The sequence below is a fragment of the Trematomus bernacchii genome, unplaced genomic scaffold, assembly GCF_902827165.1.
Source record: "Trematomus bernacchii unplaced genomic scaffold, fTreBer1.1, whole genome shotgun sequence".
In the NCBI taxonomy this organism is placed as follows: Eukaryota; Metazoa; Chordata; class Actinopteri; order Perciformes; family Nototheniidae; genus Trematomus; species Trematomus bernacchii.
The window spans coordinates 1,230,625-1,257,934 of record NW_022987772.1 but is presented as its reverse complement, the minus strand read 5'-3'; the positions used below and the strand labels follow the sequence as shown (position 1 = coordinate 1,257,934).

Below are 27,310 nucleotides of genomic sequence, written 5' to 3'. Positions count from 1 at the left end.
AAATCTGCAGCTGAGGGGCATCTCTCCTGGAGAATTCAATTAGGTAAGAAAAGAGGAGCGGATCACAGCGATATTAGAGAGCTGATCTCAGAGCTGCTCAGCCTCGCGGAAATGAAGCGCTCCTTTTCCTCCGCCGTGACCAGATTGATTTGACTATACCGTGCCCATACTCTATTTTTAAAAAAAAAGTCTCTCTCAAAGCGCCGCCTGTCATTGTGCCGAGGAGAAGTTTGGAATTCGGAGTTGGAGTGAAATATGAGTGATGGGTCTGGAGTGAAGTGTCTGCGGACATGTCGTGATAACCTGTGTGATCTTTTCAGACGGATCGATATCTGCTCTGTAAACGCGTCTCTATTATCAGAGCTCTGATTCCTGTATGAACTTAATTATGAAAACAAGAACTTATCAATTGCTTTAACACGGATTAAACGTCTGGTTAGAGTGACCATTTTTTTTATGGCAAAACGTTGCATCTTGTTCCGAACTCTTTACTCTCGCCACCTGAACAGTTTCTTCCCCTCCGCTACCGGCCTCATCAACAAGGCCCGGCCCCCCCACTGACACTTTACCTCAGCCACAACGCAGACTCTATGCAATACATTACTGCACACAATGTTTAAATATTGCTTACTGCACATATTTTATATTCTATAATTTATTGCATTATATTTCGATGTAAATTACTGCTTTATTTTATCTTACTATATTTTTATTTTTATTACAGTGATTTCTGTGCATGTAAATGGTTTACAAAGTACAAAATCCCCTACTCGCCCCCTGCCTGAAACGCCTCCATTGGACTCCTTTGTTTGGTTCTTTAACAAAGTGACATCACTACGTAACACTTGCGCTCCTATTGGCTAGCGCTCCAATACATTGTACGTGATAAGGGGCGGGACATCTCTAAGTGGTTGACCAATCACAACAGAGCCGGCCAGCTAACCAATCAGAGCAGACTGGGCTCTGGTTTCAGACAGGCAGTATGGGAAAAATAAAGAGCTTTTTGAACATTAAAGCATGGAGACATGTCACAGGAGAGACACTACATACTGATATACACCTGAACATCAGCAGGAGAGGACTCTTTAAAGTAGAGACACTACATACTGATATACACCTGAACATCAGCAGGAGAGGACTCTTTAAAGTAGAGACACTACATACTGATATACACCTGAACATCAGCAGGAGAGGACTCTTTAAAGTAGAGACACTACATACTGATATACACCTGAACATCAGTAGGAGAGGACTCTTTAAAGTAGAGACACTACATACTGATATACACCTGAACATCAGCAGGAGAGGACTCTTTAAAGTAGAGACACTACATACTGATATACACCTGAACATCAGCAGGAGAGGACTCTTTAAAGTAGAGACACTACATACTGATATACACCTGAACATCAGCAGGAGAGGACTCTTTAAAGTAGAGACACTACATACTGATATACACCTGAACATCAGCAGGAGAGGACTCTTTAAAGTAGAGACACTACATACTGATATACACCTGAACATCAGCAGGAGAGGACTCTTTAAAGTAGAGACACTACATACTGATATACACCTGAACATCAGCAGGAGAGGACTCTTTAAAGTAGAGACACTACATACTGATATACACCTGAACATCAGCAGGAGAGGACTCTTTAAAGTAGAGACACTACATACTGATATACACCTGAACATCAGCAGGAGAGGACTCTTTAAAGTAGAGACACTACATACTGATATACACCTGAACATCAGCAGGAGAGGACTCTTTAAAGTAGAGACACTACATACTGATATACACCTGAACATCAGTAGGAGAGGACTCTTTAAAGTAGAGACACTACATACTGATATACACCTGAACATCAGCAGGAGAGGACTCTTTAAAGTAGAGACACTACATACTGATATACACCTGAACATCAGCAGGAGAGGACTCTTTAAAGTAGAGACACTACATACTGATATACACCTGAACATCAGCAGGAGAGGACTCTTTAAAGTAGAGACACTACATACTGATATACACCTGAACATCAGCAGGAGAGGACTCTTTAAAGTAGAGACACTACATACTGATATACACCTGAACATCAGCAGGAGAGGACTCTTTAAAGTAGAGACACTACATACTGATATACACCTGAACATCAGCAGGAGAGGACTCTTTAAAGTAGAGACACTACATACTGATATACACCTGAACATCAGCAGGAGAGGACTCTTTAAAGTAGAGACACTACATACTGATATACCCCTGAACATCAGCAGGAGAGGACTCTTTAAAGTAAAGACACTACATACTGATATACACCTGAACATCAGCAGGAGAGGACTCTTTAAAGTAGAGACACTACATACTGATATACACCTGAACATCAGCAGGAGAGGACTCTTTAAAGTAGAGACACTACATACTGATATACACCTGAACATCAGCAGGAGAGGACTCTTTAAAGTAGAGACACTACATACTGATATACACCTGAACTTCAGCAGGAGAGGACTCTTTAAAGTAGAGACACTACATACTGATATACACCTGAACATCAGCAGGAGAGGACTCTTTAAAGTAGAGACACTACATACTGATATACACCTGAACATCAGCAGGAGAGGACTCTTTAAAGTAGAGACACTACATACTGATATACACCTGAACATCAGCAGGAGAGGACTCTTTAAAGTAGAGACACTACACACTGATATACACCTGAACATCAGCAGGAGAGGACTCTTTAAAGTAGAGACACTACATACTGATATACACCTGAACATCAGCAGGAGAGGACTCTTTAAAGTAGAGACACTACACACTGATATACACCTGAACATCAGCAGGAGAGGACTCTTTAAAGTAGAGACACTACACACTGATATACACCTGAAAATGAGTACAATATGTCTCCTTTAAAAACTAGAAGAATACTTCTGCTGTTAATGTCTCTTTTTAAGATAAGGTTAGATCAGATAAAGTGTTATTGATCACTGTAGGGAAATGCAGGTGTTTAGGCAGCACAGAGATAAGATTGAAACACCGGATAGCGAAGGATAAAGAACATAAATAATGGTATATAATATAATATCAACAATAGAATTACTGTAGATGAAGGTGCTTACAAAGATATATATACAAAAATGAATATTAGAATAAAAACAAATGTCTGTGTGCAAGTGAAAATCCAAAGTGTGGTATTTTGATAAAAGTCCTGCATCTTTCAGGGACTTAAAAACTATGATCTCCACTTTCTTTATCCTCGCCGTCCCATCAGCTGAGAAAAAAAAAAGGTAATGACCGGCTTTAGGCGGAGACACAGTCGGCTGCACTCTATCTCAGCTTTGTGGTCAGAAATAAGTCTCCCTCCGTTCAGTGTTCAGTGAAAACTGACTTCAGAGAACTTTCACTTCCCGGTTCATCAGTATTTGGTTATCGAAGAAAGTCTATTATATCCTTATTCTTTATTATTCAGAACTTTACCTCGCTATAACTGTGTCTTTGTTTGTGGACTGGATAATAATGTTTTATTGATGCTTTTTAAAAATAAAAATACATTTTTTTTTTCAGTCAATATTTTTAAATTATTTTCCGTTCATTTAACTTTTTTCATTATGTTTTTTATTGATTAAAAAATGTTATTCTTTATTTTCATTTATTTGCCTGGTGACTTTAGGGATAACTATGGAAGATAATTAAAGCTAATTAAGGCTTCACATGTAGCCCTTCTCCTCTTCTGTAGATATGATGTAAATATGATAATAATAACAATAGATTTATTTTGTTAGCGCTTTTACAGGTGCTCAAAGACGCTTTACAGATATAGTGAAAAGAAAAGAACAACAAATAAATATATATAGTTAAAGTCAAATAATACAAAAACAATCACACATTAAAAGCCAGATTGAAGAGGTGAGTTTTTATAAGATAAGATATGATGTAGATATGATGTAGGCAATGTCTTGATTTAATGTAAAATAAGGTTGTATAATGAACATTGGACATGTATGGACAAACTAAATCAGTCAAAGTACTGAACAGCATAAAGCTAGAGCTAAATGCCTCAAATATAAAAGTGGCTCTAATTTAGAAAAATAAAAGTACTGAAATGAGACTAGAGACTAAGTCAAATGAGACATCACAGTGAATTCATGTGAAATCATCTTATTTTACGATAATAATGTTATGTTCTGTTCCTACTTCTGCAGCACGAAGCTGTCCCTGCGTCCCAGAGGAGAGCATTTGATTCATTAAGATATCAGAATAATTTCCCCCTCGCTTTGCAGGAAGAAACCGAGCACAGAAATGACTTCATGCCCTGCAGCGGCTTACAGTCAGACAACATTAACTGTGGAGACAACAGTGAGCTGGAATCTGCCAGTAAACTCAAAGCTATCATTAAATGTAAATTTCAACATTTTGATGACACTCTCAGCCGGAGATTTACAAAAGAAAAGTGGTTTATTTCCGAGGAAAACATCCCAACATACAACAGTTCATGTTTTCCTGCCAGTTTAAAGTTAAACTTTGTGCAGCGCGACATGAAATGATTATTCACTGACACTCTGAGGATTAAAGTGTCTACCAACTGCATAGTATTATAAGATTAAGATGCGGTAGGAATGTATGAGACTTTTCATCGGCTGCAGGTGCAGACTGGACTTCTGCTGTGAGGAAGTTTTCTGGTGAGCTGTTTGACCCGCAGGTCGGCGCTGAGTCAGACTCAGTTTGTACAGATGCAGCAAATATGAAACGACTGCATTACAGCATCAACTATTCTCTGGGAAGTATGCATGTGTTAGAGAGTTTACATTCCTTTTGTTATATTATACTCCTTGTTTTTTCCACAGAAAAAGCTAAATATGTATAAATACGCCGTATACAATATTGCACTAATGTACATTCCCAAAGATATTGAAGTTATTTTGTATATATTGATTGTTGTGTTTTTATCTTAATGTGTGCATATGTATAAATGTGTCTGTCGATTGTGTATATATAGGATATACATATGTTATACATATTTGTATACATATTTGTATTTTTGTACTCGGGATTGTGGGAAACGGTATTTTGATCTCTCTGTCTGTACACACAAACTGAAAGATTGACAATAAAGTTGACTTTGTATAATATTCAAGATTCAATTCAAGGCTTTATTGTCATGTGCACTTTAGCTACAGTGTAGATATGGCAATGGCAATCTTAAATCACAGGCTCCTCCAACAGTGCAACATGAATATATATAGGACATAAAACAAATAAAACAGATCAAATAGTGCAAGTGAATGTTTTGAGATGTGTATTATTGACTTAAAGCATTCAAACAAAATCCATAATGACATACAGCGGTAAGGTTTCAGAGCCGAGGGCAAAATTAGTTGTTTTTCTGTGAATACCAGAAAAAAGACGTGAGGGAAATCAAAGCAAAAGGTTAGGTTGAACCATGTGTTCGACACTTCTGCACCTGAGTCTTTGTGCTAATTAGAGCTCCAGATAAATTAGCATTTCCATGTTGACAGAGGGCTCTGACAGAAGGAATATACACATGCAGCAAAGCAACGAGGCTCGCAGCAGGAATTAGATTCAGCCGCCGTGATATTTAGCCAGGTGTCAAAATGCTATTTTCTGCAAGAACACAGACTCTCGTTAACAAGACAGGAAGGTGTCCTGTTCTTGGGAGTCAAACAAAGCCAGGGACAAAAAACAGCTACGTATCGTGTCTTTAAAACAACTGATCAATGACGTTTATGTCTTTGATTTATTCAAGATTTCCCTTCATGATTAAGATTAGAGGTGAATCCAGGCTTTATTTGCTGAATACATAAAGGACTGTTTTATAAGTAGACTGCAAATATGTGTAATTAACAATTCATATAACCGTGCATGTTCTTCAACTAAATATATTGAATCATTCAGTGGACAAGCTACCTTTTACCTCCGACTGTTTAACCAGCACGATGCTTTCATTGTGTATAACTTTGTTTTTACTTCTACGATGAAAACACCTTCAATGAAAGATGTTCAGTTTGATCTGAAATACACTGGAAGGGTCAAACACCAAATCAGGATACAAAAAAAAAAGATAGGTAGTAATTGAAACGCAAAAAAGCGAAAGAGTAGTAAATATTTTCAGAAGCTAATAGAGTGCTGCAGTAATGAGTCCTAAACCGGCAAATGAAAAAAATATATGCAGATGTTATACTGAAATAAAGTCTCTGGTTAACACTAGCTGATGAAATGTTTATTCTACAACATAAACATGTCAGGTAATACCCCATTGGTGAATTTAGAAACGGCAGTTGCTTATAAGTTTCTAAATGAGACGACTAAACGTCATCACCCCCAACATTAGCCGCCTTTAGCTTAGCGGTGGTGACGTGAAGTCATGTGACCGTGCTGTAGTTCCTTTAAAGCCCAACATTAGCCACCTTTAGCTTAGCGGTGGTGACGTGAAGTCATGTGACCGTGCTGTAGTTCCTTATAGCCCAACATTAGCCGCCTTCAGCTTAGCGGTGGTGACGTGAAGTCATGTGACCGTGCTGTAGTTCCTTTAAAGCCCAACATTAGCTTTTTACTTCAGAAATCATCAGGTGGTGATGATATGTGGAGATTATCCTGCTGAACTAAACATCATAAACGTTTCTTTGCCACAGAGATTATTTTCTGCAATAATCCAAAATCACATGGAGAAATCTCATTGGCTTTTTGACTCCAAAGATACGTCATCACTGTATTATGTAATGAAATGGCTGCAGCAGGACACAAACAACCAAACTGAATCAATGTATTATGAAGAAGCAGACTGAAATCTAAAACCATGACACATTTTTAGGAGATATTCAGGCTCTATTTGTTTCAGGTGTGTCCGGCTACCAATAGGATCAGATTTATTGTAACAGTCTTACCATGTTTGGCTGTTTCAGGCCTAATAACAATTGAAAAAGATGTGCACTTGACTCCAGAGTTTCAGTGTTTGGCAGAATAATCCTTTCACAAGAATAAAAGCGACAACGCAAAAAATCTATCTCTCCGGGTAAATCAATAAACATAAACGTTTCTCCTCTTTAGTGAAACACAAGAAAGAAGGGAAGTTCCTTGTTAAATTCCTACCAAATGTACATTCTTGTTTCCTGCCTTCAATGTGAAATGCAACAACATCTAAATCCTCACATGCTATAGTTCTTAAAAAGTCTACACAGTGTCAACCAATTACCTGCAGAAGGAGAGATGGAGCTGGGGAGAGATATAGCTCAAGGTTGTTGAATATTTTATTGTTTTTCTCCCTGCTTCCATTTAAGTAACTACTTCTCTCAGACAAACACACGCCCATACACACTCTCCCTGTCGTACACTCTCAGTATTTTATAAAAATGGGGGCACGTCTCGTCCGTCTGAAGACATAAAGGCAGTTGGACATCTTCAGGCTTGTTTTACAAATGATAGTGGACATATCGTGAGAGATAAGATTATACACTTTCACATGTCTGCATTACGGGAAAAAAGGGCTACTGGACAAAAACCCAGGAGCCAAAGTGGTCAAAAGTCTCTGTCTGAATTGACTGTTAATATTTGTTGTTGGAAAGTTATGTACAACAACAACACAGACTGCTGCAAAGTAACTAGAAAGAGACAGAAAAAAGCTGATTAAAGATGGATAAAAGGAGACACAAGACTAAAAAGAGACACAAAACCACCAACACAGAGATGCAAACTGACTTCAAATTGATGAAAAATAAGTGCAGCGATACAAAGAGACACTATAAAACCTCTAAAGAAATGCAAAACAGCTACAAAGAGGCAAAAAGTGACTACCAAAAGATGTAAACCACCTGCAAAGAGATGCAAAGTGTCAACAAGAAAAATAAAAAATAACTCTTTTGTTCATAAAGATTTGCAGAAAGAAACTAGGAGAAGCAAAAATCACTTTAAAGGGGACCTATCATGCAAAATGCACTTTTGTACGTCTTTTATACATGAATATGTGTCCCCGGTGTTCCAGGGAACTCACCAAGTGTCAGAAAACACAACCCTCTCTATTTTCCTCCATACCCAAATCTCTAAAAAAGGGGCTGCAACGGATCTGATAAAAACTGATCCAGATTTGAACACTGTCCTGACGTCAGGACGGTGGTGCTACGGCTATTGGGCCAACTCCACCAATCAGGAGGAGACAGCCACGGACATTGCCGTTCGAAAGCGCTGGAGACGCTGTAGTACATATGCCAGGCCTGTAGGTGGTGCTGTTCTCACTGAATCTGCCCTTGCAAAAACAGAGCTAAAAAATGTCAAATTGAGCAAAATGAGGCATGGCTAAAATGCATGATCTGTTTGGTATTTTGAAAAAAAAAAAGTATAAATATGCCTTATATAGGTATGGTCCTACACTATATTATTAACATATAGCATGATAGGTCCACTTTAAAGGAAACCGCTTTAAAGAAAACCAAAATGGACCCAATATAAGTACAAAGACACGAATAGACTCAAAATTGCTACAAAGAGATGCAACACAACATAAGTAAGACATAAGACAACATAACTACAAAGAAATGCACAAGGACTACAAAGACACACACAACAATTGCACAACACATTCAAATAACTTCCAAAAAATGCAAAACAGCTACGAAAACTTTCTAAATGACTTCAATTGGCTTGAAAATCAGTACAAAGACTAAAAGACAGAAAAGTGCTACACAGAGATGTTAAACAGCTGCAAAGAGACTGAATACAACTTAAAAGAGACACCCAACACATATAAGAGACAACAACAACCTTCTAAGAGACGCAAAACAACTGCAAATTGATACACGATTGCAAAGAGACACAAAACAACTGCAAAGAGATGTAAAAAAGTTTTTGAAAGAGACACAAAATGACAGCAAATAAAAGCAAACAATACCACATGGACCCAACATTTCCACAAAGACATATAACAAGTATATAGAGACCCAAAACAACGACAAAATAAACACTCTATTCCTTTTCTATTTCTACTGTATCAATCTGGGGGTCCTTCTTTTGTAAGGGTTTGGGGTTCCTCTCATAGAACTGTGCCCTTTGTCTCATAATCTATTCTGCCATATACATATACTTGGGAAAAGTTACGCTAAGGCTCTGAAACAATGCAGTGAACTTTCTGGCTCTGTCTGAGAGACCCAGAGGGCGCCGAGTTGATCTTTTCTGTAACAATACACACATTAGTGATGCCTGACAGGTGATGGCTTCCTCTGGAAATAAGCAGTGACAGTGTCAGATGGACACAGCTGACAGAGCCGGTCATTTCCCGAGGAGACAGGCCATCAAAGTCTGTCAAACACCAGGAACCACATGTCCTCACGGAGCTCATTTAGCCACAATTAGTCTGATGATCAGCAGAGATGGCAAAAGTACACACATACTTTACTCAAGTAGAAGTACAGATACTCGTGTTTAAAAATACTCTGGTGAAAGTAGAAGTACTGACTAAACTTCTTTACTCAAGTAAAAGTAAAGAAGTATGGTCTTCGAAATGTACTTCAGTAAAAGTACCCATAACTAGCAGCTGTTTTAAAGAGTACCTGACCTCCCTTTATATTAATAGAACAATAATGTCATTGTTAGCTAATGAATGTTTCCATGCTGAACAACGGCAACATGACAACGTTTTCATTGGTCCCTCTTCTTTAGAGAAGACCAGGAAATGATGGATACACGGATCGTGTTCAAATCAATAGGCACGCAATGACTCTAAATAATAATGATCACGCCACCAAACACACATTCAAACTAAAGGAACCAGCCTGTTTGGGAAATGTAAGAAGTAGAAAGTACAGGTATTTCTGTTCAAACTGTAAGAAGTAGAAAGTACAGGTATTTGTGTTCAAAATGTAAGAAGTAGAAAGTACAGGTATTTGTGTTCAACATATAAGAAGTAGAAAGTACAGGTATTTGTGTTAGAAATGTAAGAAGTAGAAAGTACAGGTATTTGTGTTCAAAATGTAAGAAGTAGAAAGTACAGGTATTTGTGTTCAACATGTAAGAAGTAGAAAGTACAGGTATTTGTGTTCAACATGTAAGAAGTAGAAAGTACAGGTATTTGTGTTCAACATGTAAGAAGTAGAAAGTACAGGTATTTGTGTTAGAAATGTAAGAAGTAGAAAGTTCAGGTATTTGTGTTAGAAATGTAAGAAGTAGAAAGTTCAGGTATTTGTGTTAGAAATGTAAGAAGTCAATGTAAAAAGTCGTCAGAAAAATAAGTAGTGGAGTAAAGTACTGATACAGTACAGTAACAAAAGTATTTGTACTCCACTACTTCCCACCTCTGATGATCAGCCCTGCGTTTTTTTGTTGTTTAGCTCTGTTGTCTTTGACTGATGTAACGTGGAGAGCTCATAAATAAACTATAAAGCAACGCGGGCGTTTCATGAAGTGAATGAAATAAGGGATGATGAAATTTGCTGAAATCTCCTGTGTCCTGATTCCTGCTGATTTAAGGTCAACATTTGTCAAGTGTTTGTCTGTTTGTGATTCGGTATTGTAAATGTGTGCACAGAAGGCATTTCAAAGTCATGTTAATGTGTTTGTAGTTCAAAGTTTCCTTTTTTAAATAATGTAGAGTGCAAAAAGAGGAAAAGGAAACCCACTGGGTAAATGTGAAGCCTCCACCTGAACCGTTTTAACATTCAGAATGCATTAGAGAATACAGTTAGTACATAAATAAAAAATGATATGAATTCAATAGCTGTGGCAAATGATTACAACAACATATAACAAATCAATAATTACATAAAAAGAAGAAGAAAGGAAATGTCATTGTGAAAAGTGCAGGAGTATTTTTGTAAATATGGAAAAGCTGTTCAAAACATCATGGACTCCTTTGTTCCCTTCAGTAACATAGTGACATCAATATGAAACACTTGCTCTCCTATTGGCTAGCGCTCCAACACATTGTACGTGATAGGCTAAGGGGTGGGACATCTCTAAGTGGTTGACCAATCACAACAGAGCTGTCCAGCTAACCAATCAGAGCAGACTGGGCTCTGGTTTCAGACAGAGGGTGAAAAGAGGTGCTGCAGCACAGGCAGTATGAGAGAAATAAAGAGCTTTCTGAACATTAAAGCATGGAGACATGTCACAGTAGAGACTGAAAATTAAATGACTTGAAAATAGGTAGTTCAATTCCTCTGAAAGTATCTCGTAAAAAAAACATATTTGGGAAATGTTGATGTAGATTCTGTAATAAAGGAGCAGATGTGTGACCTAACAAAACGTTTCTTTAGGGCCACAATTTCATAGGAAAATGACTATCCCAAACAATGTTACAATATACAGATACATAGCCTATAAGAAAGGGGAGGTATGAATATCAATATTTCTAAAAAGAATGCAAATGAATGCTAAAAATACGTTATGATATACTGTAAACGGTATGTAATATAATAAGAATATCCGCTGTTAATGCAAATGTCCCCTATTATTAATCCCACAAAAGGCAGGCTAATTCGGTCTAGCATTTCCGACAAACATCTTTATGTTGAAGCCTCTGCTTTCACAGCCTCTCTCATCCCTGAAGAACATCTGAGTCACAGCGAGCACAATGTTTCCATTCAGAGGCATCAACAAAGCAACACTCAATCTCCCAAGTCACCCCATATTCCTGGTATGAAACCAAATAACTGTAATTCCCGGAAACCTAACATTAAATTCAGGACAAAACAAAGTATAAATATCAGAGCCACAACACTCTTCATGCTTTCTTCCCCCATTCAGTATTTGTAATATTTACCACATCAAATATGATGCAGCTGAGAAACAGTCAACCAAAACACCTCAAGTTGCTCACAGCTCAAGCTAGATGTACCTCATCTGCAGACAAACATGTCAAAATTAGCAAGGAGACAATTAATTAATTAATTAATTAAGCTTGTAAGACGTTGTTTTTATAATAAGACATTTGTGACAAAATCTTGTTTTTTGTGTTTGCTGTCTAATTAAAAAAAAAGTTGATTCCTTCCGCTATCTAATAAAACAACCAAACGAAAAAAATCAATAATACTATTTCTACTTTCACTTGAGAATAAAACTTGAGTACTACTTCTACCAATGTGTTTGTTTAGGTGCTGAATGTGACGTATAAAGATCAATTTATGCATGGGGTGTGAACATCGCGATAAAAGGGTGCTGTACTTTTATTCTATGTTTTTATTGTGTTTTTATTGTGTATTGTGTTTTTCACAATGTATTGTGTTTTTAGCACTTCTTCATTCCTATGATGTAAAACATCAAGCACTTTGTGACTATGTCTGTGAAAAGCGCTTTATAAATGTTACTTACTTACTTACTTAAAAAGTTTCTGAGCTATTGAATATACAGTATGTAGGGTTGAAATTGTGGGAATGGAATAAAAGAAATAAGGTCGATTGGTTTTATTAACTTCAAGGCGAGAGCATATTAAAGGAGGTTTTAGCATGAAGAGAGAGTGAGGTACTTCTTAAAAATATGGAGAGTGACTGAGTCAGTCTGACTGGAGTAGCAAGGTCATTGCACCAACAGGGAGCTAGTAGGAAGGAGAGTTGAGTCTCAGTGGACCATTTACTTTTAATGTGTTCTCATCTGCCTCCACACAAAGCCCTGTCAGGGTCTTAAAAAGCCTCCTGGTGCTCTCCATTATTGTCACCGCGAGTCCTCGCTCCCCGAGAATGATCGGTGAGTTCAGCTGAACTGCCTGCCAGGTCCATAATGTTTTGATGTAGTGCAAAACGCCCCAATAGTCTGCAGAACAGAGCAGATACAGATATCAGAGCATCTGAGGTAATCAATAAATAGAGGCTGCTCAGGGCCAATATTTATATAATATATATCTTTCTGGGAAATATGAAGGAACATTTTGTGCTGCGATGCCTTATCCTGTCCTGACAGCAGAGATGGCAAAAGTACACACATCCTTTACTCAAGTAGAAGTACAGATACTTGTGTTCAAAAATACTCTGTTAAAAGTAGAAGTACTGACTAAACTTCTTTACTCAAGTAAAAGTAAAGAAGTATGGGCTTTGAAATGTACTTAAGTAAAAAGTACCCATAACTAGCAGCTGTTTTAAAGAGTACCTGACCTCCCTTTATATTAATAGAACAATAATGTCATTGTTAGCTAATGAATGTTTCCATGCTGAACAACGGCAACATGACAACGTTTTCATTGGTCCCTCTTCTTTAGAGAAGACCAGGAAATGATGGATACACGGATCGTGTTCAAATCAATAGGCACGCAATGACTCTAAATAATAATGATCACGCCACCAAACACACATTCAAACTAAAGGAACCAGCCTGTTTGGGAAATGTAAGAAGTAGAAAGTACAGGTATTTGTGTTCAAAATGTAAGAAGTAGAAAGTACAGGTATTTGGGTTCAACATGTAAGAAGTAGAAAGTACAGGTATTTGTGTTCAACATGTAAGAAGTAGAAAGTACAGGTATTTGTGTTCAAAATGTAAGAAGTAGAAAGTACAGGTATTTGTGTTCAACATGTAAGAAGTAGAAAGTACAGGTATTTGTGTTCAAAATGTAAGAAGTAGAAAGTACAGGTATTTGTGTTAATAATGTAAGAAGTAGAAAGTTCAGGTATTTGTGTTCAACATGTAAGAAGTAGAAAGTACAGGTATTTGTGTTCAACATGTAAGAAGTAGAAAGTACAGGTATTTGTGTTCAACATGTAAGAAGTAGAAAGTACAGGTATTTGTGTTCAAAATGTAAGAAGTAGAAAGTACAGGTATTTGAGTTCAACATGTAAGAAGTAGAAAGTACAGGTATTTGTGTTCAAAATGTAAGAAGTAGAAAGTTCAGGTATTTGTGTTCAAAATGTAAGAAGTAGAAAGTTCAGGTATTTGTGTTCAAAATGTAAGAAGTAGAAAGTACAGGTATCCATCCATGGAGGACCTTTACTCCCAGCGGCTCAGGAAGAAATCACTACGGATTATCAAAGACCCCCATCACCCCAGCCACAAACTGTTCTTTCTGTTGCCGTCTGGCAGACGTTACCGCAGCATCCTGGCAAGGACAAGAAGATTCGGAGACAGTTTCTTCCCGCGGGCAGTGAGACTGTTAAAAAATTGAACTGTTGAAACAACTTCAAACATTCAACTGCTACTCAGTAGTATGTATCTAATACCTAATATATATATATCATTCCAATAACTTGTATATAGACTCATACTGCACTATTCCACATCATAACTTTATTTCATTTTTATAACTATTATTATTTTTGTATTGCTCATGCTCTTATTGTTATTATGTTATGTTATTATGTTGCATTGTTGGAGAAGCCTGTGACATAAGATTTTCAACTGCATAATTACTCTGTAGCTATGTCAGATTGACAATAAAGAACCTTGAACCTTGAACCTTGAACCTTGATTTGTGTTCAAAATGTAAGAAGTCAAAGTAAAAAGTCGTCAGAAAAATAAGTAGTGGAGTAAAGTACTGATATCAGAAAAATGTACTTAAGTACCGCAACGAAGTATTTGTACTCCACTACTTCACACCTCTGTCCGACAGCTGATGATGGTGGTCAAAGTAAAACAGCCAGAGATATTCATTAATGTGTTTACCGCCCAAGCATCAGCACACATATCGCCTCAAATAGATCTCAATCATTTGCACAGATGGAAAGCTGATGGACAAAAAAGGGGCTGCTCACTAACTGGAATCAACTTATTCAGGCTTTGTAGAAATGTGTTTTTCTGCTTCAGCACTTAATACACCATGGCATTTCAATATTATTCACAAAAAATGCAAAAATAATAGGAATAGTCTGGCAGTTCAGTATTTTGTCGATCGCCATCTTGTTTTTTGTAGAACAAGATATGACTCAACAAGATGGAGAAAAGTACAAGTAAATGCTTAATAGGAAATAATTACAATTTACATTCATAAAGTAAAAAACACACTTTGAACAGGACTAAAAATGAACATGCTTTACTGGAAAAGAGATTTGAAACTAGAGATTGAGACCAAAAAAAGGATTGGGAAAATGTTTACTGAGGTAATACATGAGGTGAGAAGTTAGGACATTTATGTGAAAGTGTATTGTTCTTGTTTAAAGATAACTAAACAACCATGGCTTTAAGGTTTTAAGTTGTGAGACAAAAACACGGAGAAAACGCCCTGTAGCATTCCCTGCTATTTTACTATGAATGGGAGCATAATTGACTAAAGAACTGATCATGCTGTATTGAAAAAATACTTTAAAGAAGCAATCGAGACCATAAACGTATCGTGATAATGTTTTCAAGGGTCATAAATCCAGTTAGGTTCATTTGCTCATAGACTTCTATACAATTTTTCGCAACCAGAAAGGTCGCCCCCTGCTGGACATTAAAGAAAATGCAGATTAAAGGCATTTCCTCATTGACATCACTGGCTCTATCCCCGAAGGTATCATGAAACAAAAGGCATCTGAGGTGACACTGAGACTGGATGAAGTGAGATTGTTATGCCAACAATCACACAGAATAAAGGAGAGTTGATGCACTGAAGCACTTCAAGTAATAAGCCGTTTCTCTCCAACAAAAGAAAGGAGAGAAGCCGTTGAATAGCATCAATCAAGATCCTCTGCATGTATGAGAACATGGCTGGAGCTCGGAGTGGATTCAGAGCTGCATTATTCAGCTCTGCCAGTCATCACTGACATGGAGGACAGAGAAGCGACTCCTCCTACTTTATAAAACACCATGATGGATGCTTTTTGTACACATAAAACATCCCACATGAATAATAAGCAGGAGCTTTATTAGCGGCCATGAGAGAAAAGGAGGATGGTTTGTGTGGAGGGAGGCGATGGACACTGTGGAGGTCAGACTCACTTCCTCACCTGGGAAGAAGTCATCTCTGAGGAAATTAATGGTGTGTGGGAGATGGACCGCAGGAAGATGAGAGAAATATATCAAGAGAGTAAAAAGAGTTTCCAAGCCACTGCCATCACACATTAAGAAGGAGAACGCAGGAGAAGGAATAAAGCTGATTTCAGTGAGCCTGCAGATATCATGTTTGAACACGATTTAATGTAATAAACCTTCAGTAAAGCTCCGACTACCTGATTAGACATAAATCTGTCCGACTGTTCATCAGCTGACAGCAGCAGGTTCTTGATAATTGTCCTAGTGAGCAATCACAAAGCACATTATCATAAAGAATGCATGTAAAATAGATGTAAATTCATGGATTATGCAAAAAGAAACGTCATGCAACCATGGAACAAATTGGGTTTAAATAGGTGGATACATGATTGTTTCTGCTCCCTTCAATCTCACAAATACGACATGATAAACTGTTGCCTACAGTAGCGGCAGTGACTCATAATCTGCTGTATAAAAGCAGAAGCTCAACTAAATGTCAACAGAAAGCCCCCAGAATGCCGCAGCACAGCTTTGAAGGGTTTTTCTAATCCTGGGTGAAACAGCAGAGCCTTCAGTATTTTTCACCCCGCGATCCTCAATGCGTCTTTTGATTGTTAGAGTAGGGGGGGGGGGGGTGCTTCATTAGTATGCATCTTTTAAGGCTCGAGGGATGTGGGAGTTGAGGCGGGGGGGCGTGGGAGAAGATGGGTCAGTCACATGGCCGGGACTTCTCACTGCATGCAGAGAATCTGAAGCAAACGCCGCTCTCTCCTCCTAATTCTCACATGGCAGCCTTGACCTACTTTCTACAAAGACAGGCTCATGCAAACTTGATGATATGCTTATAACGGAGGAGCCTTAGGTTGAGCATCGTTCGGTAAAACTGCACGACGCGTGTTAGCAACTCCGTCCTGGGTGGTTAGACTACATTCGTGTTGATGACACCCGGGGAAACGCAATCAGGGCTTTGAAGGTTGTCAAGAGCTTCCCAAACCCCGACAGAAAAGCGCTTCATTTCAAAGTCACTTTATATGCTCCGACAAGCCAATAATTAATGGATGCATCTGAAAAGCTACCTCATAAAACTGCAATGGGATACATCAGAAATGTCCTCGTTGTTGCATAGCAAGGCATGGAGTCCTAAAATTAACTTAACCAATACATTGAAACTGCATTAAGAATTATATTTCCAAGGGGAATGTATTTGTTCCCGGGTTATGTTTGGAAATACATTTCCAATATAGTCTGTGGACTCTTGTTTGTGTCCCAGTTGAAAACCAAAAGTCCAAGCTGTTTCATTAAATGAACGTCCGTTAAATTATGTATCAAACGTATTTATTTTAAGCCAAACAGAGTTATTTTACCAACCCTTACAAAGAAGTTTTATTCAATTTTTGTTAACCACGTGTTTCTTACTCTGAACGTAATTGGCCGAAACCGCAAAGTTTTCTTCTAATAGAAATTGATAATATTAAAAATAAAGGTAACACAACTTTGTATGGATAGGATTGATCTAGTCTGCATTACCAAGAGCTGCATCTACACTAGACTTAATTCTAATTTCTGAATTATGTTAGTGGCTTAGTTAGCAGGTTGCCACACCAATATATTGGGATCATGTACCTTATCGCAAAGTCTTTGCAACTCCAAACGGCAGAACATTTAGGGCTTGATATTCATTCAATTATATTTATAAAGCTCCACATAACAACAGCAGTCATTTTCTTGCACTTTACGTATATAGAAGTATGTTATATGTAAAGTGTTACAGTTACAAACGTACCCCATACTTTATTTAATGTTATTTTGGTATACACACAAAGCATTCGATGCACAGAGAATCAAAAGCTGCTAGGTACCGAAAGTTGACAAGACATCCCCGGCCATTATCTTATACTTGTTTATTTATTCAAAAGATTAACTCATTCTTTAATCTTATTGAGCCAATGTTGGTCTACATTTATGTTTAGATGGCCTTTAACATATTCAAAAGTCAATCCATTAACCACTTTCTGAAGACTTCCTTTCAAATGACATTTGCTGCAGTATTGCATTAGATTTAACAGAGTGTGATTTCTTGTTTTGGATGAGCTTAGATACAAAGCAGATATCTGAGGCTGTTGTCAGAAAGGTGTAAATCTCCGTATGAGCAGCTTACAGAGGGTAGGTATCATTTATTTGTGCCTTCAAATGATACTACAACATCCAAAAAACTGTAGATAAGGCTTGTCATAACATCTCACCCCTAAAAAAAAACGTATAAAATGTAAACGACTGAGAGATCTATCAAGGTGACAAGGAAAAATAAATCAAGACTACAAAGGGATACATGTGAGCTGGGCATCAGAAACCAAGACTTCAAAACTTCACACTGCAGAGAGAAGAACAAAGACATGGATGAAGAGCAGCAGGGAGGAGGTGGGGAAATAAATACATAAACTAGCAGTAAGGTAGGAGTGTTTGAGTCTGAATGAAAGTGTGTGAGTATTGTGTATAATGGAGGAGTCACACAACCCTCAATACATCCATTTAAGCCCCGGCTCCACGAGGACAAATACGGCAAAACGCATCGGAGTAACGCAAACGCAACCGCAAAAAACCTTCCGACCACACGCAATATACACCGGATTGTGTCAAGCTCCACGAGACGGCTCCGTTTACATCCAACTGCTGGAAAAGCTGCAGTACATATGCCGAACCTGTACGTGGCGCTGTAACTTCCTCCACAAAAGCAGCAACTTCCTCCACAAAAGCAGCGAAGAAGAATGGTTGTCATGGCTGCACTTCTGTTTATTCTCCGCGGTGGGGGCGGAGGGAACCGCGCAGAGTTTTTCGCCGGTCAATGTGTGTTAAAGTTTAAATCTTCATGCTTCCTCATGCAGCAGCTGATCCAGTAAGTAAACCCGACAGTAAAAATAAACATATTTATAACTAGTTTAGGTAGTTTGAGAGGTAATTAAAATAGCTAAGGGTGGTGATCTGACTTGAAGTGTGTGTTTTGCTCCCGCTGCTTCGGAGGAGCTGCGTGTCTCCGTCCTGTCAGATTAGACTTCACTCGCGTTTATGTTCATATCGAGATAAAGATAAATCATCTGAATTCAGTGTGCAGTGTACTTTTGCGGGGGTGAGCAGCAGAGGTGGGGAGAGGCGGGGAGAGGCGGGGCTATGAAACGCATGACCGTATAGGCGACCCCACGGCCCCGTTGGACCCCCCAGAGCGCTCCGTTCCCAGATCTATCCACCTTTGGACCCGTTGTCGTTTGCGGGGTCTGTTTCTACGTTTCTGTTACGGCGTCGTCGAGCTTAAAGGGCTATACGCATGAGAAATATGCGGATTCAACCCGTTTTCGTCCTCGTGGAGCCTACGCCTTAACTTCCCAGGTAAGGGGGAAGAACAAAACACTGAATCAAGATGACTGGAAAACCATGAAGTTGTCAATGTTTTTCCAAATATATGTTAATCAGAATATCTGAAAGCCATGCAACCTGTAGGCAGGTTATAACCAATCAAACCAGATACAACAAGTGTCCAAAAGTTGTCTGTTTTTTCACATATTGAGGAGGTAAACAACACTTTTCTTCTACAAAAAACCCCAGAACTATCGTTTTAGTGTTTGGAGCTTTTCCAATAAACAACTTTAATTTACCAAATCCAACTGTTACTTTCCCTTTTTCCCCTGAGCTGGGACGTAACCATTGGGTTAGAAGACTATGAAAAATGTAACCTACTAATGACCTAACTAACTAACAATCTTTGAATGACTTAAAGGTGGGGTAGGTAAGTTTGGGAAACCGGCTCGAGATACACTTTTTGTTATATTCCATGGAATGCTCTTAACATCCCGATAGCAATGAATATCTGAAGTGCTTTGACAAAAAATCCATAAAAAAATGTCATCTGTGGAAGCCGTAGTACTGTAAAAAGTACGACCAATCATTTTAGCCGGCCTGGTTAAAATAACTGGATGGCCTACCTGCCTGTCAGCCTTCCATCTGTGCACAAACTTATCTCGTGCCCTCATTGGTCATGTGCGCGTTCGTATGTGTTGGAGAAGGGGCTCTATAAGGAAGTGGCAGATTTTTTCCGGCTGTGTATTTTCAAATTCTAGCGATCTCGAGCTGGTTTCTCCAAAATTACCTACCCCACCTTTAAGTGAAGCCAAGGCAGAAGTACCTTGAACCTGCATTCTCTCTAATATCCAGCAGGGGGCGACTCCAATGGTTGAAAAAAGTCAATTTAGATAGAAGTCTATGAGAAAATTCCCTTCTAATGACCCTACTTTAACTCGATTGTCAGTTTTGTTTCCAAAATATATTAATGAGAATATCTGAAACTCATACAGAATATCCTGCAATAAGGTTATTATCAATCAAACATAAAATGTCCAAAGAGATTTTCCTGTTACATATTTAGGAGGTACAACACATTTCTCTCCAGCTACGAGTATCCAGCACTATTTGACCTACAAACCTTAGCATTAATGTGATGCATGCTCATTCAAAGAGGATCCCAAGCAAGTGGCAACCTTCGGGTCTTAAAAGTAAGGCTGATGTTTGTACTAGTGTTTGCACTAGTGTTTTTCTTCTTAAATGTTTTTGAAATATTTTGAGATTTGACGGAGCAGGGTGTACTTGTACTTTTTATTAGTCCTTCTATTAGAGATGTGTCTGTTGTTTGTGTTTGTGTTTAGAGTGTGTCAGGATGGATCCCTTGTCTTTTTCTCTGCTAACAAAATCTACCTACGGGTACAAATAAAGAACCTGAACCTGAACCTGATGAGTAAGTGCATTAAACCTGCATTCTTTCTAATGTCCAGCTGGTTTCAGAAAGAAGTCTAGTTGTATAAAAGTCTATGAGAAAATGATGCTACTTCTCACTTAAATCATTACCTCAGTAAAGATTTTCCTGATGAATCTATGGTCCAATTCTGTAGTTGTTAGTCTTCTTCTGTCTTCTTTAACATGCTGTTCGTTTGCTAAAGGATGGTCCCATTGATAGTTAAATAGATGATAAAGCAGGGCATGCATTATGGCAACGCACATTGTGATTGACAAGTCGCTACAACACACACATTAGCATTTGTCATGCTAACGCTATCTTGCCTCTTCAGGAACTACCCTATCAGCCAAATATGGTTAATTATAGATCCATAAAACTAAATGTCAAAAGCCAAAACACCAAACAAGGGGGTTCAAACCTCTAGTCCACAAACCAGAAGGCGATCTCAGAGTAACTAGGTTTAAGATGTCTATGGGCCCAAATATACACATTTCATCATGTCCAATCTTTCAGCTTTACTTGAACTACATCCAGGCTTTAAAGGGGCCCACCACTGTTTTTACACATTTTGATCAGCCTGTAGAAGTTGAAGCAGAGGATGGACAGTTTCAATTCTTCTGTAGCACCAGATAGAGATATCTGCTAACTTAAATGAACCCTTATGTTGAAATCCAAATTAGTAACATAACGTCATGTTACAAACTGAAGGTGTGGGGAATGAAAAAGATTCAGGGATCGTCTTATGTTAGACAATACAAACTGCATTATGAGAAATGTAAGTTCCAGCAATGTTGTATCTACTACAGAATAAGTGCCTGTATAATTAAATGATCCTAATGTTCAAATATCATTTTACTTTGTTGGGTTAGCGAGGCAAAGAAAAGGACTGAATGAAAATAAAAAAGTTAACAGGAAGTGTACTGGTATCTTTCCATTCAGTAGACTTATGCAATAAATATGCACTTGGCCTCAGTCACACATTATGTGGGCTGCAGTTTTGAGAGGAAAGGCTGGATTTATAAATGCAGTAATGCTCAGCGTCTGAACCGCGGGACACTTGCAGCCCACACAAGTGACCTATAAGCGGACTTTGGAAAACATTCTTGTGTAAAACAGATTTCTTTGGCAGCCTCAGCTAACCGGCAGGTTTCATATGAAATGTGTATTTGAAGGTGTCCACAGATCGATATGTTGGAGCGAGGCTGAGCTGTTTTAAAATGTAAAAAAGAAAAGAAAGAGGAAAAACTTCTTCAACAACTTTCTTTAAGGCAGCAGAGTGACTGGCATTGAGCCAGAGATCGAGGCAGTTGAAGAAAGTGATGCCTTGTGAAATAAGCAGGCGTTGGATGGATGGATGTGACGGCTTTGATTTGCTTTTTCTCACATTCCCTGTCCTGCTAGATCACCCGTACCTCATGATCCCATCCTATGGCATCTTACATTTGAGCTTCTTTCCTTTCTTTTTCACGGGAGACTACTCTTTTTTATCCTTTTAAGATTGCCTTTGGTTCAATGTTACGGGAATAAAACACGTTTATTCCAAAGTGTGACTTTCACATCATTTGAAATTGACACCTTCAGAAGCTAAAAGATTAATCACGATAACATTATGATGCGTTTTAAAGGATAGCTTAAATCCTGGGAAATTAGAAGACACAAGATTTTACTGACTGGATAATCAAGATTTTAAAGAGATCAAACGATAAACTTCAAGCCGCATTTGGCAAAGTAGATAAACGCCGAAGCATTTCACAGCGTGGAAGTCTCAGTTTGTTTGCAGATAAACAGATGGCATTTTAACAAGTCCACATAAATCTCTTTGATTGAAGGAAGAGTTGGCATTAAAGTCGCAGAGACAAAACTATGATGCCTTTGGAAGAACATTTCCTATTTCAAAGGCAAATAGAGGACATCTGATGTTAACATTCACATTCAAAGAGAGCATAATCTTGTAATGGCTTTCAAAGCTAAATTAAATATTAAAAATAATAAAATACAGATAAGTGGCATCACAATATATCAAAAGGAACGGGATGTGGATGTCCTTTGCCTTGATGGATGTTAAATGTACACTTTTATTGCCTCTTTCCTCATGACAGGATGTTTAAAAGACGTTTGTTAAATGTTTGGGGAGATTGTGAGGTGTTGGGATGCTTTGGGTTTTGAGACAACATGTGCTATTCTCTGGTCTGATATTTGTGCAGAGTTTGACATATTTTTTTCTCATTTATGTGTTGAAAGGGTAACAATTCTCTGTGTTCATCGAAGAAATAGAAACCAAAATGTAGGGTTATTCGGGGTTATTTATAGAAAATGGTCTATTGCTGTTTGTTGTTATATTGCAACACACTTCATTGGGGTCTTTAGAGCTTTTACACTTCACTGAATACAGAGAATAACCAAAACAAAGTTGTCTCTCTGGCGACAGCAATGTGCATCAAGCATTTACTTTTTTAATTCCACCCATCGACCCTGGATCTCAATATTTCATAGCGTTACTCCACTGCTTCATTCAGTCGTTAGAGCACAACCTCACCTCAGTGTGAAGTTAACACAAGTTGTTTTATGCCGAAATCTTTGCAGTTGGTACACATGAAAATGGCCGCCACCACTGTATGCCCACCCTGCTACGATTATTTGAATGGGAATGTCCATTTTACTCCTCTTATAGTAGGAGTAAAATGGACATACTGCTAACACGGGCATGATGTTGTAATATCACGGCTCAAATTATTATTCAAAGCAGTGTTTTAATATGTTTTAAGGCATGTCTAGAGGGGGTCTTTAAATATAACTGACAAACCATAAAATCATGATCGGTATTTAAGTCGTGCCATTATATTTTGCAACAGTGTGATATCAAAAATGAAAACATTTTTGCCAGATCTGATTATAAGTGTGCCGAATAATTATAATTATAACACTTCCTTCTGATATTCTGTATCGTCCACTGGCATGTGCGGTACATCAAACCATATTATTATCACTAAAATCTACATTATTTTTTAACCAAAATATCCTAAAATCACATATTTAGTGTTAAGATGTCCTGATCTTAGATGAAAATTGGTTTAATTTTTTCTAAGTTAATGAACTACTTGAGTACAGACTAGTTCCTATAGGATTTAAATTATAGAGATATTACATTATATGACCATTCAAAAGCACAGGTTTAGATTGACTATAACCCTTATTACCTAATCAAAGATGTACCTTTTAGTCTCTCTCACAAATGGATGTAATCGCTCATTTTCAGATTGCCACATGCATGTTGTTGAACACAAATAGGAGTTAAAGGATGCACTTAAAAGGAAAGTAGAGGAGGAAGGCAGAAGGTATGTAGTTGATGATACAGTGAGGACTTGTACAGATTGGTCTGATTCTCTAGCCTCTCCTTATAAAGAATGAGGCCAGACGTCATCACTGGAGGTGACTCTCTGATTGGTTTCTGCAGGGAAAGCACACCTGCAGTCAGAGCTGCACTTACACAAACCTGTCAAATGCTTCAGCTGCTTTTCTCCGAGTATCACAGCAAGGCCTTATCTTATCCGCTTCAAACAGCGATGCCTCTTGTGATGAATCTCTAATGCGAGAGAACTGGAAAACTATTATCTGGACTTGGCAGTTTTTCTTTGGCTGGCCAATCGTCCCACAGTTTCCCCTCGCTCTTGTTCCCCATCTCCATAAATTGTACCCATCTCTCCCTGTTTCCCCCTGTGATGAGCAAACAGACCTCCTGTTAGCAAAACTCTCGCATCTAACACCTCACAAAGAGAGGACAATTTGTACTGGCCTCGCTCAGACTGCTCAGTATTACTATGGTTACTGCTTATTGTGTTTCAAAGGCATGTTTTCTGGCCAGATAATAAATAACCACAAAGCATTTAACTGCTATTAGTTAATTAATGTTTCAATTAGCACGTTCATATTTATAGATATGCATGTGGTTTGTAGCTATTATCGTGTGTAGCATGTTTCAATCACATAATTAGCATACTTAGAGCAACACATGTATATTTAACTGTGACGATGCATGTGTGAGTGTGTTTTGAATGAATCTCCCTCAGATGTGTGAGCTGATGTGACATTGGGAGCTTTGTCTCTGATAAGCTGTCATTGAGCTGCCGGTGGGTGGAGGTTGCTGTCCATGCTGAGCAGCAAGAAAACAAGCGGCCTGTTGGCGAGGGGCCATAAAACGCACAATTATTCCTGGGTCAATGCATCAGGGGTTTCTCAAAGACAAAAAGGCAATCAATGAGTGGCTTTGTGCTTATTACATTTGGGCATTTTGCAGGAGGCAGTTTAAATCCGGCTGAGAGAGAGAGGATAAATGGCTGGGAGGATTTACAATGGGGAAATCTTTATCCTAGGGTCAGCGTAGGGTCAGGCTAATCACTGATATGGCACTGTGACCTCTGACCTTTCATCTCTTTACCATCCTCTGCCTCTTTTGTGGCTGAGCTTTGAACTGACGCTTATTCCGGAGCCCTGATTTGACTGAAAACTCTGATAAAACACTCCCATAAATGACTCCAGTGTTGTGGTTTAAAGAGCCCTGGTTGGCGGTGTATAGGAGGGTACCAGGCTACCCTCTAGTGGCACGGGGAAGCGATGAACCGTGTCCCTAAATAAGTTGTTGTATGCCTCAAAAGGATAAAAGGGGTAAACGGGATACTGAAAACCGATGGGAGGAAAAGTCCTTTGTGGCGTATGGCGACGCCGTGTTGGGAAATCCTTCCAGTGCGAGATGTTTACTTTATATGCAAATCAGACACCAGAGGTCTTATTTTAAGGCCTCCTTTTTCCCCCTGACTTTTCAAGAAAGAAAGCTTTGATGTTGGCAGGAAGGATCGATGCCAGGGAGAGAAAGAGGGGAGGAGGAGGGAGGAGGCAGGATGGAAATTTAGGCTGCTTCCAAAGGAGGGGTTTGGAGAGCCTTAAATCATGGATCCTAAGCTTTATGAAACACAAGTGTCCATGGGGGGCTACAAGGGACGTTATTTAACGCCCCCCTTCCTCCCCCTATAGGAGCTACGCATCATCTGCAAATAATAAAGTTTGTAGGGTCGCATCGCTTTCCCCAAAGGATGCTGGGTACAGAACTGTTTTGACCTTACTGCGCCATTTATTTCTGTTTCATTTAGCCCAATCTGTCGGAGCAGTTGCGGGGTGAATGGGTGATGTGAGGTTTCTCCGCAACATCCTTCTGTCATTTCAGGCCTGCGGAGCCGCTGCGGAGGAGCAACTTTATGAGGACACACACACACACACACACACACACACACACACACACACACACACACACACACACACACACACACACACAATCCACTACAAAAAGGTTCAAGATCAAGTCGCCTCGGCTGAGAATCTTTGCAGGATGTGTGCAAATAAACGCATTAACCTCCATGCAACACCGATTATTATACATGGTTTTATCATGTAAAAAGGCCACTCAACACATTGATAGAAGTCCAAAAACTCTCAGAATAAGAAATAATCAGCCAACAAGTGCAGAGGAAGCAGCAGACACCCTGAAAGCACATCATCAATTAATGATTCAAACAAAAAAACGCACGGCATAATCCGCATCTACTTACATAGTGGTGATGTTTTTGAATAACTCTGCTATGTCAATACTGGTCCCATTGTTCCCAGTTTCTTGCAGGGCCAGTAAAGGGAAAAACCTGCCGTTGTCGGACTTATTGCAATAGATCTCTATTTGAGAGCAGCTGCAGGTCGGCGGGCAGTCCAGCATGGAGCTCAGATAGTCCTGGAAAACACTCATCAGGAACAAAACCCTCCACCAGCAAATCCGGATCGAGTGAAACCATAGATCCATGTCTCCGGGTTGAAAGGGGGGAGAAGAGGTCCCGATGTCCTCTGAGTTAGAACAGAAACAGGAGAGAGGAGAGAGGAGAGTGGGAGGAAGGGAGGAATGAGGAGGATGGTGCGTACAGAGGAGGCTCTATGTGAGCGTTTCTGCCGGTAAGGATGGATGCTGTAGTGTCCTTGCGCGTCAGAGATTTGGTAAAAAAAAAAAAAACTCAAAAATAAGAAAGGGACATAATAACGCGAGGCTCCGGTGGTCCTCCTTTCAGCCGCAGACGCATGGTGCTTCCCCCGGAATCCGTGCTGCTGATGCCGTCGTGTCTCTCCAAGCAGGACCAGGACGACTGGCTGGAGCGCAGAGAGAGAAACCAAATGAGAAGTTGGAGCATCAAGTCCCTCCTACCGGCTACAGTCACTCTGACACCTGCAGACACCGCAGGCTCCACCGCGGGAGAGAGGGTGAGCCACAGAGCTACAGAGAGAGAGGGGCGATCAGGAGAGGATACACATGGAAACAAGAAATATCCAAATCAAATAAAAAATAAATGATAGGGATATTATATTGACAGTTAAGTGCATAAAAAAAGCAAGAATCACCATAACTACGGAAGCCCTACACTGGCGATGTGCGAGATGTGACCATTAAACCATTATAATAAGAGGTTTAATGTGTTGTGTTGTGGTCTGTCTTTTTTACAATAAATATAAAGGACTATTGAAAGATGTACTTAAACTATGGGATTTATGCTTGACTAGACTGCACCAGTGGCATCAGAAGAGGATACACATGGAAACAAGAAATATCTAAATAAAGAATGATAGGG

General features: G+C 39.0%; 1 protein-coding gene across 2 annotated transcripts in view; it reads right to left on the bottom strand.

Annotated features, from left to right (window-relative positions):
- ntrk3b (neurotrophic tyrosine kinase, receptor, type 3b) overlaps positions 1-26,866 on the bottom strand; it is a 245,194-nt gene extending 218,328 nt beyond the window's left edge. For both annotated transcript variants that reach the window (XM_034148840.1, XM_034148839.1), the window contains exon 1: positions 26,255-26,866. In XM_034148840.1, the coding sequence (XP_034004731.1) occupies positions 26,255-26,496 (242 nt within the window). In that variant the 5' untranslated portion in view covers positions 26,497-26,866. The remainder of the gene's footprint in view (positions 1-26,254) is intronic.
- Positions 26,867-27,310: the final 444 nt, after the last annotated feature.